A 14,357-nucleotide genomic window follows, 5' to 3' on the forward strand; every position below is an offset into this window, starting at 1 on the left:
CATTCCTAGTCCCAGTAAAGGTTAAAAAAAAAGTCCCTTCTGGGACTTCCTTTGCTTCATCCTTTCATGAACGTCTAAATTCTAGAAGATGCTAGAAATGACAAGAAGGCTGGAGAGACAGCCATGGGGAAAGAACTGTTGGTGACTGGCAATTCTCGCTCGAGGGAGGTGGTGGCCAGGCCCCCGGGCAGCAGACATGACGGATTTCCCCCACTGGGAGAACCAGAGGTTCTTCCATTTCTGGTCTGGAACCCTTGCGGGGCTGCTGGGGAGTGGAGGGGTGGCGGGTTCCAGTTCTACCCCTGGGAAACACCCACAGGCTCCGAGAGGAGGCTGAATCCTGACGCTGGTCCAGAAGGTTTGCAGGGCTGCGGGGGCCGCCGGTCCGGGGAAGGGGCCGCCCAGCGCCGGCTGGGTGCGTGGCGCGATGGGTCCGAGTCCACGGAGGCCGCCTCCGCCTCCCGTAGCCCCCTTCCTTCCTCGCCCCTCCGTTCTCTGGCCTCCTTGTTCCTTTGGAGCCCCCGCATTCCCCATCCGCCGTCGCCACCCTCGCCCTTTCTTCCCTCCCCCGGCAGCCCACCTTCACCCCGCTCCTCCGCCGCCTCCTCGGTCCTCGGCCCTGATCCCCGGCCTCCCCTCGCCAGCCCCGGGCGGCCCCCTCCCCGCCCCCCTCGCGGCGGCGGCGGCGGCGGCCCCTTTCACAATAGCGCGGCCCGCCTCCCTCCTCTCCGCTCCGGGTTCACTCCCGCCCGCTGCCCTCCCGGCGCATGCGCCCTCCGGTCAGCGGCGGCTGCGGCTGTGGCGGCCACGAGCGGCTCCGTTTTTTTAAAGGGAAACGCTGAGGCGCCGGGGGTGACTGTGGGGGAGGGGACCCCGAGCCGCGGAGACCCCCGGGGGAGGTGACAGACCCCCCTCCCGGAGGAGGAGGGCTTTGGGCGGACCCATCCCTCCCACCCCCTCCTGAGGAGGAGCGGGGGGGAAATGGAGGCTCGGGGCGGCTGAGGCGAGCTCCGGGGCGGGGGGCCGGGGCGGGGAAGGGGGGTGTGGGGTGGGGAGACGAGGCGGGCCCGGCCGGGCCAGGGGGGGCCGAAGCGAGCTCCGGGGATGAGCTCGGGGGCGGCTGGGCGCGAGCTCCTGCCTCTGAGGCGAAGGCGGCGGCGGCGGCAGCAGAGGCGGCGGCGAGGCCCCCATGGGCCGGCGGCGGGCCTCAGCCGCGGCCTCCACTTCGCCGCGTGCCGGCGGGATGGCGCCCGGGCCCCGGAGGAGCCGCGTTAGCCGAGGCCTGCTGCCGCGCTGCTGAGGCGAGCCCGCCAAACTCCCCTCCCCCTCCTCCGTCCTCGACCCCCCGCACCTCGCCCCTTCCCCACCCCCTCCTCAGTCTCGGTCCCCGGCGCCGCTCCGGACCACTATGACCATGAGATCCGCAGTGTTCAAGGCGGCCGCGGCCCCCGCCGGCGGCAACCCCGAGCAGCGACTGGACTACGAGCGGGCTGCGGCGCTGGGCGGGCCCGAGGACGAGCCCGGGGCGGCCGAAGCCCACTTCCTCCCCCGGCACCGTAAGCTCAAGGAGCCGGGGCCCCCGCTGGCCTCCTCGCAGGGCGGGAGCCCCGCGCCCTCCCCGGCCGGCTGCGGCGGCAAGGGCCGGGGCTTGTTGCTCCCGGCCGGGGCGGCCCCCGGGCAGCAGGAAGAGAGCTGGGGCGGCTCGGTGCCCTTGCCCTGCCCGCCCCCGGCCACCAAACAGGCCGGCATTGGGGGGGAGCCGGCAGCGGCCGGCGCCGGCTGCAGTCCTCGACCCAAGTACCAGGCGGTGCTGCCCATTCAGACGGGCTCTCTCGTGGCGGCGGCCAAAGAGCCTACGCCCTGGGCTGGGGACAAGGGTGGGGCGGCTCCCCCGGCCGCCACCGCCTCGGACTCGGCGGGACCCCCACCACTACCTCTGCCCGGGCCGCCGCCCCTCGCGCCCACCGCCGCCGCCGGGACCCTGGCGGCCAGCGAGGGCAGATGGAAGAGTATGAGGAAGAGCCCTCTCGGCGGCGGCGGCGGCGGCTCGGGAGCCTCCAGTCAGGCCGCCTGCCTCAAACAGATACTTCTGCTGCAATTGGACCTCATCGAGCAGCAGCAGCAGCAGCTGCAGGCGAAGGAGAAGGAGATCGAGGAGCTGAAGGCGGAGAGAGACACGGTGCGGCAGGGGTTAATCGGCGTTCGGGCCGAGGGGCGAGTTGTGCGCATGCTCAGGGGAAGGGGGCTCTAGGAGGTTAAGGTCTCCCTGGGTTAGGGGTAAGGAGGCTGGCCACCAGCAAGGGAGTGCCTTAGGTGCCGGGGCCTTCGGAGCCCGGCTCACAGACACGTTGGGTTGGAGGGAAGGGTTCAAGGGCGCCCTCCCAGGGGGGTGGGAGGGGTGGGAAGGTTGCAGGTGCCAAAGGGTTAATTTAAAATGACAGCCCCAGACTTAGGGGAAAGAGAGGTAGAGTGGGAAAAGACCTGGTCTGTGAGGGGTTGCAAATGAAAAGGTGGGGTGATACGTGGTGGCTTCTTGGAGGGGTGAAATTAGAGAGCTTTCGTGCTAGACATGCATCCTGGAGGAGAGGGCGCAGCAGCTGTTGCTCTCAGCCCTGCTGTAGCATCTTTGGATAGAAGAGTGGTAGGCCTTTTCGTTGGCAGAGGGCTAGAGGTGATTCACAGTGGGGTCCTGTTTCAGTTTTCTTATATGATGTTGAGAGAATGACTGCTTTTGATTTCAGACAGTTTTTAATAGGAATCCGTTCTAAAACCTGACCCACTGACCACCCCTCTTGTGTCAGAATGGTGTTTAGAGGCTGGAAGATTCTGAGGCATCAGGGGAAAGTAAGCTTATTAAATGTGTTAAGTCGAAATCCCCCCACCCCCACCCCCCCAAAAACCTCTATATTTTAGAATCTTAAGGTAGTAGGGGAGTCCTTTATTTTTTTCTTTGTACTTCTGAGCAGCATGACTGTTGGCTTGTTTTTACTGCAGCAGTAGTTAAGGGCACCTTATGTGTTGAAACATATTCCTTAAGATGTCAGGAAAGCTGTGGTGATGGGGTGTTACTGTGCTAGCATACCTTACAGCTGCCTAAAAATAAACATGGTTTCTACAATTGTGTTAAGGTTGCAGCAGCCTCTCTCTCTCCCTCCCTCTCTCTCCCTCTCTCTCCCTGTCTCTCTCTCTCTCTCTCTCTCTCTTTTCATGGTTTGTGCCAAGGGCTGAGCAAGGGAGCAGAGGGCTATTCATTTTGTCTGTTCTCCAAATGAATCGCATCAGGCAGTGGCTGTTTTACTGGAGAATGCATTCTGCAAGGTGGAATGGGAGCTGGGGCAGGTCTCATTGAAAATATCTCGTGGTGTTGATTTGTGGAAGTTACTCAACATGGAGGTGGCACTGCTCAGCTACTGTACTGCAGTCTAGGGGTGTGATGGTACTGTAATTACAACACCGCATCTCCTTACATTGGAGGGGGGTGTGGGAGAAGAAATTAAGGAAATGTCACCCACAAACCATGGTTAAGTAACCTTAAGGCTGTGAATCAAAACAGAAGGAGATGAAATGAGAATATGGTGGCGAGGGGGGCTCTCTCCTGGTTGTGGAGGTTTGTACTCAGTTCCTGAGGTAATGGCCTCTTTGCCGATTTTCCTAGGCAGGAAAAGTGGGGTGAGTTAAGGATAGAGTGTCAGTCTGAACTTGGCATTCACTGCTTCTGTTGTGTATTGCAGTCTTAATGTTGCTTAAGCTTCTTTCTCTTATTCCAGTTGTTTGGCCTCTACTGAAATCTGTGCAGCTAAATAGATGCAACAGAGGCAACATTAATATCACTGTCTAACCCAAATAAAATTCGTATTATAGGGTATAAGTAGCACAGTTGGCACCTTTTCTCAGAACATTTTAATGTGCAGTTTTCAATGATAATAGACATCCATTTTCTGTTTGATTATGTAGTTTTCCCTTTAGAGTTAAAAGACTTTATTTTTAGTTAATATTCAGATAAATAGATATTTTCTTCAGTTATCTCAAGTGCAAAGCAGCAAGGCAATGTGCATATTTCATCATTGATGGGATTGAGGGGTAATGGTTTCTGTTATAATTCTTCAAAATTGAGTGTCATTATTTAGGTGACAGCCCCCCATGCCAGGCCCTTTTCAACTAACACTGCAATCCCTATTGGCACCCTGGCTGTGTGAGCTTTTAATTCCTTCTCAATGGACGCTTTGGACTTTGCCCTTGTGTATGGCATTTTGGCGTGGAAGTAGAGAGGATAGTATTGGGAGAACACTAGGGTCTCCATAGAGAACCTAAGGTTAATTCTGGAAACTACCAAGCTGACTTAGAGCCACATGGTTAGCAGTAGCAGAGACCATGCCATTTAAAAAGCATGTTGTGGCCCTTCCCAGATAAAGAGGATCTTCTTTCAGAAGAATGAACTACAAATTCCCCCACATCCCAGCCCAACTAGGCTGGCCCCTAAAATTAAGCAGTGTACTCTGTCTTCTCTATTGTGTTTAAGGAAAACTATTTAGATTAATGTCTGCCTATTAAAAGTAAGTTGAATTATTATGGTTCATGGAAAGAGATAGAAGACCATACAGATTCCTAAGTGGGACTAAGTATCTGCACTTAATTTTTTGTTTTAAGTCTGCATTTTGCCACTCTCTTTTTAGCTTCTTGCTCGGATTGAACGTATGGAAAGGCGGATGCAGCTGGTAAAGAAGGATAACGAGAAAGAAAGGCATAAGCTGTTTCAGGGTTATGAAACTGAAGAGAGAGAGGAAACCGAGCTATCTGAGAAAATTAAACTGGAGTGCCAGCCAGAGCTTTCTGAGACATCCCAGAGTCTGCCTCCCAAGCCTTTCTCATGTGGGCGGAGTGGAAAGGGACACAAAAGGTGTGCTGATAACTTTGTTCTGCTGTTTGGCTGTGATGAGGACACTTGTTTCCAGTGATAGTAGGGGATTGGGACTTTTGAATTAGTTTTTTTTTTTTTAAAGATTTTATTTATTTATCTTTAGAGGGGAAGGGAAGGAGAGAGGGAGAGAAATATCAATGTATGGTTGCCTCTGCCGGGGACACACAATGTATCTTGTGTCCCCTGCCAGGAACTGGCCTGCAACCCAGGCATGTGCCCTGACTGGGAATCGAACCGCAATCATCTGGTTCACAGGCCCGCGCTCAATCCACTGAGCCACACCGGCCAGGGCTGAATTAGTTTTAATACAGTCATATTCTGAATTATAAGGTCTTCTGTGCTGAGAAAGAATCTTGAGACATTCTTGTTCAGGTTCTAAAAATCTGCTAGGAACATTTTGGTCCCAGTAATAATTACAGAATGCAGAATACATCCTAAAGAGATTGGGCAACAAATGTGACAGCTGAGTTTCTTAAAGAAAACTATAGCAGCTCACTTCACGTTAGGAAGTGTTAAATTCCTTCATTGTGTTAGGCATCAGTGGATATAAAACAGTAAAAGCTAATTGTCCTTGTACTCAAAAGAGATTAGCTGTGAGGATGACATAAATTTAAAAAACTAAGAATTGAGCTGCAATAAAATAGGCAGATAGACAACAGTGAGACAAACTAAGTTTTGTAAGATTCAGGGATATTAAAGATTATTTTGAGTTAGAATAGTGAAACTTTAAGGAACAGGTGGATCTTGAAGTATAAAATTTAGGTTGGTAAAAAGAAAAGATGGCATTCTAGGAATGTGGGGTGCTGGGAGAAAGAGAGTGAACAGACAGCAAAAAAAAAATTGAGATTGTGTGTAGCCTGGTATAAGGTAGGGGTGTAGAATAGGAGACTGGTCTCTGATTGACAGGAATAGAATAAGCACCTAATATTAGCTAAAGGATCTTAAAGAAATAGGGACCATTTTAGGTTTAGTAGACAATAGGATACTATTGAGGTTTTTAAGCATGGAAACTCACTTGTTCAACAGACATTTACTAAGGGCCTATTACATGTACTGTTAAGCTCGTTGCTATTTCTGCTCATGACTGCCAGATGAACCTAGATATTTAGATACCTGAATGCAAGCTAGTTCTCTTACCCCAAAATGAAATCAAATCAGATTTTATCCAAAAGTGAATGAAGTGTATTATGTTTTCTTCCCTATCTAATAGGAAATCCCCATTTGGAAGTACAGAAAGAAAGATTCCTGTTAAAAAACTGGCTCCTGAATTTTCAAAAGTCAAAACAAAAACTCCTAAGCACTCTCCCATTAAAGAGGAGCCCTGTGGTTCCTTATCTGAAACTGTTTGTAAACGTGAATTGAGGAGCCAAGAAACGCCAGAAAAGACCCGGTCTTCAGTGGATACCCCGCCAAGACTCTCCACTCCCCAGAAGGGACCCAGCACCCATCCCAAGGAGAAAGCCTTCTCAAGTGAGATAGAAGATTTGCCGTACCTTTCCACCACAGAAATGTATTTGTGTCGTTGGCACCAGCCTCCCCCATCACCGTTACCATTACGGGAATCCTCTCCAAAGAAGGAGGAGACTGTAGCAAGTAAGGCATAGAGAACACTTGCTCTTATACCCTAGTGGTGGCGGTCAAGCTAACAAGTGTGAAAATGCCTTTGGCATTTTTTAAAAAGTGCAATCAATAAAGCAGAGTTCTGTCAAGAATGAGTAAGTTAACAGCCAGAGACAGACACTGTGCAGGCATTGCAAATAGATGGAATCACAGCAAAATGTGCTCAATGTATTTGCCTGCTTACAACACTGGGAGATGTGTTTGCCAGTAAGTTGCTCATCACAAGAGCACCAGACTTGGGGGCGTAATCTCCGGCAACTTGCATGCCCTCTGAAAGAAGGGTTTTCTGTGCTGTGAAATGCATAGAACTTACACTTTGCCGTGCACGACTGTTCCTGCAATTGATATTGTGTGAAACCTGGGGGGGTGTGGTCTTTGGGTGTTCTCAGGGGCCAATGGTAATTTTTGGGTTGGGGAGCCAGCGTGGGGTGGGGAATTTTTCCTGGGCCTCCGCTCTTTAACTATATAAACATTCATCTGTATCTCTGTGTCCCGGTCTGGGGGGGCAGGAGGAATCTGCCAAAGACCAAACAGTCTTACTTTATCTTACTATACTTCACAAAGGTTCTAAATGTGAAGAGTTTACTTGGATTGCAGTAGCCCATTGGTTGTTCATATATTTAAATAAAATGGTCTACAAACTATTTTTCAAACAATAAGGACTATCTTGGGATATCTGAGCTGCTTGGGGAGGGTGTGGGGTGTGGGACCTTGGTCTTCATTCCCTTTTTTTCTTTATGGCTTCCACACAGAGATGCTCCCTATCTCCTACATCATTCAGTAACTGCAACGTGCCTTCAATTGTGTAATGTTAGTGTATGACAGTCACTATGCGTGCTCTGGGGTGATGGTGGGGGAAGCCGTGGATAGAGCTGCAGCCCCGAGTTTCTACCACTGTGTCTTGCCCCAGCAGGGATGGGGATGGGAATCCATTCCTGTAAGATAAGAGCGTTCTCCAGGTTTTGTTAGGCTGTTCTGGTGACAAAATTAAGTGGGAAAGATAGACTACTTTTCTTAATTATCTAAAATTCATTAGGGCTCACATTGGAGTACATGAAATAGACCAGGATCCTCATCTAGGTTCAGGTTTTCTTGTTGGTTCAGTCAGTTGAACAGGTTCATCCTTAAGTTAACCTTCTTGCTGCCATGGCAATGCTGTGTAACAAGGGAAACCATGAAGCAACTTCCCATCCGGGATTGGGAAATGGCTTGGTCCAGAGCTGTTCTGTGTGACTGGCTGCTTTTGAAAACCCTGTCTGCCCTAGTACAGAAAATTCAAAGCACCTCTGAGATTGTGGGCATAGCAGTACAGAAGGAGTCTGACTTGGGGGGGGAATCCCAGCCCTTTGAGGAGCCTGAGTTGTGAATAACCTGTGAATCCTTATTCTTGATGCCCTATCTCAAGAGGAAGCCTCAATGGCTTGTTCTAAGGAAGCCAAAGTCTTTGTGCATGTTGTTCAGGCTGGACCAGCAAGGTAGTTTGTTTGGAGGGAGGAGGGAGCTGTTTAAGAAGACTACATATGTAAGTTTTGAGAACACTGATCTTTTATTTGAAAAATAGGGTCAACTTTTACTCACCTGCCATGTTCTGAGTTTAAGGTTTGATATCCTTGGCCATCAACTGTTGCAGGGAAACCACCCTAAATAATGAAGAAAAGAAGTCGTCTCAGTGTAAAAAAAAAAGTGGTGGGCTTATTTTCTTTTCTTTTGTCTGTCGTTCCCTCTTCCCCTCCCCCAGAGAGAAATTCTCAAAAGAGCAACTCAAAAAAAACCCAAAATGGCTTCCTAGTGAGAACTTCAGTGATGATCCTTTCCTCCATTTTGGGTATGGGCTTTTTTTCTTTTTACACTGAGATGATTCTTCTCTCCTGCATTATTCAGGGTGTCTGATGCCATCAAGTGTTGCAGGAGAAACTTCAGTCTTGGCTGGTGAGTAGAATAGGAACCGTGCTGGCTGGGCCCGGGGTGGGGGTCGGCGGGATGGGGATGGCGGGAGCTGCATTCCCCATCAGTTGGATGTGGGAGACTGAGACTCCTTGGTATGATTCCACTGTAGACTTCAAAATGACTACACATTTCAGTTGTTTTTCAGGAACTGCAATAGCATCCATTATATGAATTGTCAGGTATTGGCTTAGGGCTTTTTTGTGATCCTGTGCTTGGCAGACTGCAATGGCATTTTAGGTTCTTTTATACCATAGCAAGGACACTGAATGTGGCTTCAGGTGAGGCCATAGAATGGATTCCTATCACTTGGTAACTTTGTCTTACTGGGGACTGACCTCTTATCCTAGTGAATAACAGGAGGACTGTATGACCTTGGATTTAAGAGTGGTTCCACCCCTCCTCCTCTTCTTTTTCTTTTTCTTTTTCTTTTTTTTTCTAGTTCCTTCTTGGAGGGACCACTCAGTAGAGCCTCTAAGGGACCCAAACCCTTCAGACCTTTTGGAGGTAGGTACCCAGGACCTGTCAGTGGAAGAGAGTGAGAGGAACTGTACAAATGGGGGTGTAACTAGAACATGTTATAATAACTGGATGGATGGATTAAATAAAACTTGAAAGCCAGAAGGTAACTTGAAAAGTTACCCACTCCAACTCCTTTGTTGTGGAGATGGGAAAACTGAGGCCCAGAACAGTTAAGTGATGTATTAAAAAATACATAGTTAGGGAGTGTTCAAAGCTAGATTTCATGTTAAGTAGGAAAGTTAGCATGTACCACCCCTCAGCAACAAAATGGTATGTTCCAAACTTATTTGACTTTTAAAAGGGTGATGTTTATTTCAAACTCAGATTCTTCTAAAATATGGAAGTAGGGAGGGCTTGTGACAGTTTCACAGGTTATTTCAGTTTGACATGACTTTTTTTTAAGATTATATTTATTATTTATTTTTAGAGAGGGGTAGGGAGGGAGAGAGGGAAACATAAATGTGTGGTTGCCTCTCGTGCATCCTCTACTGGGGACCTGGCCCACAACCCAGGCATGTGCTCTGACTGGGAATCGAACTAGTGACCCTTTGGTTTTACAGACCAGCACTCAATCCACTTGAGCCACACCAGCCAGGGCAGTTTGATGTGACTTTCACTTTGGAAAGTTACAGAAATGATTTTGAAATGTGGAGATTCTACAAGGGTGGGGGCAAGAGAAGGAAGGGGTATGTGTTTTGTTTGATTCTGTTACCAGGAGGTTCCCATAATATCCATAGAACTCACAGACGTAGGTGGGACCCGAAGGTGAAAGATTCCTACCTTCTAGGAAGCTGGAAATGAGTTAGTATACATGTGTCATATGTTGATAAATAGCTTATCAGCTGCTATTCTTTACACAGAACCTAGATGACAGTGTGTTTTCAAAGCGGCATGCAAAACTGGAGCTGGATGAGAAGAGAAGGAAAAGGTGAGGCTAGAGATGTTCATCCTGGGAACAACTGAGCCCTGGGACTCCGACACCTCTCTCATCTGTGCTGTGGAGAATCTTAGAGCTCTTAGCACTATTAAATTACTGGCTTTCCAGTCGGTTGAGTATCTTTGAAGTGTTACTTGTAGGTAAAATATTTGGCCTTTTTCTTTGGGAATGCCCTTCCTCAGTTCTACTGTTTGTGGAACACTGACGCGTCATTTGGACTGCTAGACGTAAACAGGTCTCCTTAACCAGGCAGGCAGTTCTCTAACGTCTCCCACCTCCAGCCCCCTAACCCCAATCAAGAAGAGTCAGCCAAGAACGTCCTAGCATCTGAATTGTGTGAGTTGCTTTTATAGAGCAGGTTTTCAGTAATGTTGGGTTTGTTTGTTTGTTTTGTTTGTCTGGTTTGTTTTTCCCAGATGGGATATTCAGAGGATCAGGGAACAAAGAATTTTACAGCGATTGCAGCTCAGAATGTATAAAAAGAAAGGAATTCAGGAATCTGAGCCTGAGGTTACCTCATTTTTCCCTGAGCCAGATGATGGTAAGTTTTGTCTCTCTCAAAGTAGATTTGTTTAAACAAAAAAAAAAGGGTGTAAGGCTCCAGGTTACAGCTTGCTCTGAATGAATAAACAATATGTTGGAGCAGGTATAGTTGCCAGACATTTCTCATCTATGTCACTAACAAGGTTGCATTTGGCTTTCTTCCATAGTTGAAAGTTTGATGATTACTCCCTTCTTGCCTGTTGTAGCATTTGGACGACCGTTACCAAAATTAACTCCACAGTAAGTATAAAGGGTTCTTTTTCCCTTCCCCTCTCAAGTAGTCAGCATTTCACCTCCCTTTTCAGACTGCATGTAAGCCCAGATATAAGTGGAGCCGGTGGCTTAGGGATAGCCCTGGTTCTTTGACAGAAGAAGTGAGGCTACTTGGACAGCTGGTTTTTACGGTGATAAAATGCCCAAGTCTGGAATCTTAGGAGGATTGCTTTGTAAGTTAGAAATAGATTATTCAATCAATTCAATAGCATACTATTTCTCTAGCTTTGAAACGGGAGAAAAGCATTCCAAACTTGGGACTTGGGAGTCAGGGCAGGGAGTGGTGAGGGACATTGTGTCTTTTTTGGAGTTACTGTCATGCTCACACTGAATCCCTATAGTCTTGGAAGTTTATTTCTTTATCCTTTTTTGCCAGCAATTTTGAGCTGCCCTGGTTGGATGAGCGTAGCCGATGCAGGTTGGAGATCCAGAAGAAGCAAACACCTCACCGGACTTGTAGGAAATAACTGTGTTGGCAAGAGCCTTCTGTCTTCAGATAGTTGTAGCATGCCATTCCCAGAGAGTGGCAGAGACCTGTATATGTGACCTGTGTCCTTACGTATGTTATCATTCACTGATAATGCCCTCCCATACTCCCTTGGTCTTGGTTTTGTTTTTTCATCACTCTGATTTCCCAAAATCTCTTTCATTGGGCTAATTGTGAATTATAGAGGGTGATTGGGATATCTTTTCCTCTTTGGGGGAAATGAGCTCTCAAGCTGAATCTCTAGGATGGCAGATTTGGAAGCTTCCTGGATCTGCTTCCATACATTTGCCTATGTTGAAGGGGTAAAAGGGCTCTTTCATTAGACTTGTGGAAGATAAAGCATCCCCTGCCTTTGGACCTGTGCTGCATGGCACTCTTCTCGCCCTGGTACACCCTTCCATGTAGATTTAGTATAGTGGTTTTTACCCTATGCAAAACAAAATGAAGAAAAACCTCCCCATAAGCTCAAGGACCAGATGAGGAATAATAAGTGAAGTGATGGAGCAAGTCATCTTCACAGGGTAGAAGAGATTGGAGAGTTTGTTAGATAAAGGTCTGAAAAGGCAGTTCTGCCTACAGCCGTACCACCCGGAACATGCCCAATCTCTACTAAAAAGGTAGTTCTCTTAAAACTATTCTGTGATAAGGCCATGTGGGAAGGGATGTTTGGCTGTGATTGTATGTTTAGTTAATGGTTAACTGAATTTCTTCCCCTACCCTTCAAAAAGTAACATTTTTGGAAAAGAGAATGGGGATGGTTAGTTTGGGACAAGTTATGGCTCTAAATGAAAGCAGTTGGCATTTGGAGATGGCATGCCAGAACCTGTATAGATGCCCTTGTGTCCATCACTTCTCAAGTATTCCTTTGTTGGGCAATATCCTTTTAGCTGAGCTCTTGGTGATGGGATAGAGATTTAAGGAAGGTGGGAGGGTGTATGTGGAAATATGTGCTTCCTTTGGCTGGCAAATGTCTACATCTTGAAATAGATGTATCTAATGAGCTTCTCCACTCACTCTGTAAAAAGAGATTTGTATGTGTACCATCTTGGTCCACCACCACCACCACCACACACACACCCCTTTCGTTAAAAAAGGTCAGGACAGCACTCCGGGCCACTGTGGTCTCTGTGTAAGATCCCTGTAACTGTCTGGAAGGAAGAGAGAGCCAAGACCTCTGGTCTTAAGTATACAGGAATTGCCTTTCTTTAGTCTTTAGGACTATTGTGTGAAAACAAGTAGGGGCCTAATCTCCTAGAAGATAGGGGCTTTTATCCTTGAAGAGAATGTCCCCAGATTATTAGCACTTTTAGAGGAGAAGCCAAGGTATGTAGGGTGTGTGGCCGGCCCATCAGTGGAGCATGAGAGAATGGGATACCATTGTGGGAAGAAATGACAAGTTCCTCAGGGGCCTCCCACTGCTAAAGCTTTTGTGAGTTGTTGATCTGTGCTCCCTGGGTTTGACTTTTACGAATTATTCCGGCAGCACATGTAGTATTCTTGGGTGATCTTGCTGCTCTTATTTCTCCGTGTGTGTGTGTGTGTGTGTGTGTGTGTGTGTGTGTGTGTCTGTGGCTTTGGGTTTTCATTTGTAACTCCATCTCTTAGGAGAGTGGACCCTCCACAAGGGAACCTGCTGTGAACTTCATTGCAGCAAGAATGTAGAGAGAAATAGGACTTACTCCACTAGGGGCTCTCATCTCACACCTTAAGTAAAGGAAGATTTCTAGAAAAACTGGGCCAGGTTGTCCACATTCTCCATCATTTTAACATGGCAGGTTGTTTGGCTTTCTTACTCTGACCTATGTTGTTTCTTTATAATGTGCCCAAGCAGAAAAAAGACCAGTCAGTGTCTCTTTTACTTTGTTCCTTGATTCCTCTGTTTCTCCTTGACTTTCAGCATTTGTTATATTCCCACTTTGGATATGGGTTAGCAGATTAACCTTTTCTTTGTGCCCTACCAAGGTGACTCCTCAGCTTCTGAACTTGAGCTAGACTAAGAAGAATCCATGAGGTGCTATCAGGCCAGACTTAAGTGGATTCTATTTCGTTGGTTCTCCCTCTTCCTAGAACCTCTTACTTTATTGTTCCCTCTTCTAGATTCTCCTTTGATTTGGATATGTTGAAGCTTGTTGATAAGGAGGTTGGAGAGTAGATTAGCAAAAGTTCCAAGAATGAAATTACAGTGTGTTAGGGTGTGGGGGGAAAATTAGTCTTATTTTTTCCCTACATGGGGTACAACACTGTGAAATTCAATCTTCAACTGAAGGTCCTGCAGTTCTCTTAAAACATAGTTCTTTGTTTCTTTCTTTAACAAAGTTTAAGCTAGTGTTAATAAATTAAAAAGAGAAATTGCTTGTCTGTCCACTTCACCTTTGTTTTAAACCAATTTCATATTGTTGTCTGTGTTGTAATTCATACTTTTGATACCATTTCTGATGTGTAAAATTGGTTGTCTTGTAAATATCTTATAAAGAGTTCAATTGTAAATAAACTATTGTGGCTGTTAACTTTTGAACTTCTGCTTCAATTTATTTCATTGGGAAGCATCAAACAATTGTACTTGTAGATTTTTTTAAAGATTTTATTTATTTTTAGAGAGGGGAAGAGAGGAAGACAGAGGGAGAGAAACGTCGGTGCCAAGGATGTCAATCATTTGTCTTTTGCTGGCCCCCCCCAACTGGGGGCCTGGTCTGCAACCATGGCCTGTATCCTGACTGGGAATCGAACCGGCGAACCTTTGGTTCACAGGTCGGTGCTCAGTCCACTGAGCCACACCCTCCGGCCTATAATAATATATAATAATACAAGGATAAACTTACACGTACTCATAACTCATAAACCTACTTTTGCGGCACCCCGTACTCAGACTTCTTTCTCACTGCTGACAAATGCCAATATCAAAGCAGTCCCTCATCTGGTTAACAAAAAGGAAAATCATGTCAGTATATGGAAACACCACGGTCCCAAATCGTCTCCTAAAACCTCGGTAAGATTAGCGCCACAGCAGGCGGCACTTTGGGAGAGGTGATGTAGCAGGGGTGGGAAGACACATGAAGCGAGAAGAGGAAAAGGAAAGGGGAAAATGTTTCGACACTTAAGTCCTCAGGCTTCAG

The 14,357-nt window shown here is 47.6% G+C and overlaps 1 protein-coding gene across 2 annotated transcripts; it reads left to right on the forward strand.

Annotated features, from left to right (window-relative positions):
- Window positions 1-1,046: 1,046 nt before the first annotated feature.
- On the forward strand, window positions 1,047-13,756 carry MSL1 (MSL complex subunit 1). 2 transcript variants are annotated; one of them, XM_037033181.1, is made up of 9 exons: window positions 1,048-2,179; window positions 4,674-4,897; window positions 6,129-6,511; window positions 8,420-8,467; window positions 8,925-8,989; window positions 9,865-9,932; window positions 10,358-10,482; window positions 10,652-10,724; window positions 11,134-13,756. In XM_037033181.1, exons 1-9 carry the CDS (start codon window positions 1,409-1,411, stop codon window positions 11,222-11,224), a joined length of 1,848 nt encoding a protein of 615 aa, XP_036889076.1. In that variant the 5' UTR covers window positions 1,048-1,408; the 3' UTR covers window positions 11,225-13,756. The 2 variants fall into 2 exon arrangements, with proteins under 2 accessions (XP_036889077.1, XP_036889076.1); XM_037033182.1 differs by lacking the exon at window positions 8,420-8,467 and having other exon boundaries at window positions 1,047-2,179.
- The last annotated feature ends 601 nt before the right edge of the window (window positions 13,757-14,357 follow it).

This window comes from Sturnira hondurensis, unplaced genomic scaffold (assembly GCF_014824575.4).
Source record: "Sturnira hondurensis isolate 20B ecotype Veracruz unplaced genomic scaffold, ASM1482457v3 Scaffold0021632, whole genome shotgun sequence".
Taxonomy (NCBI): Eukaryota; Metazoa; Chordata; class Mammalia; order Chiroptera; family Phyllostomidae; genus Sturnira; species Sturnira hondurensis.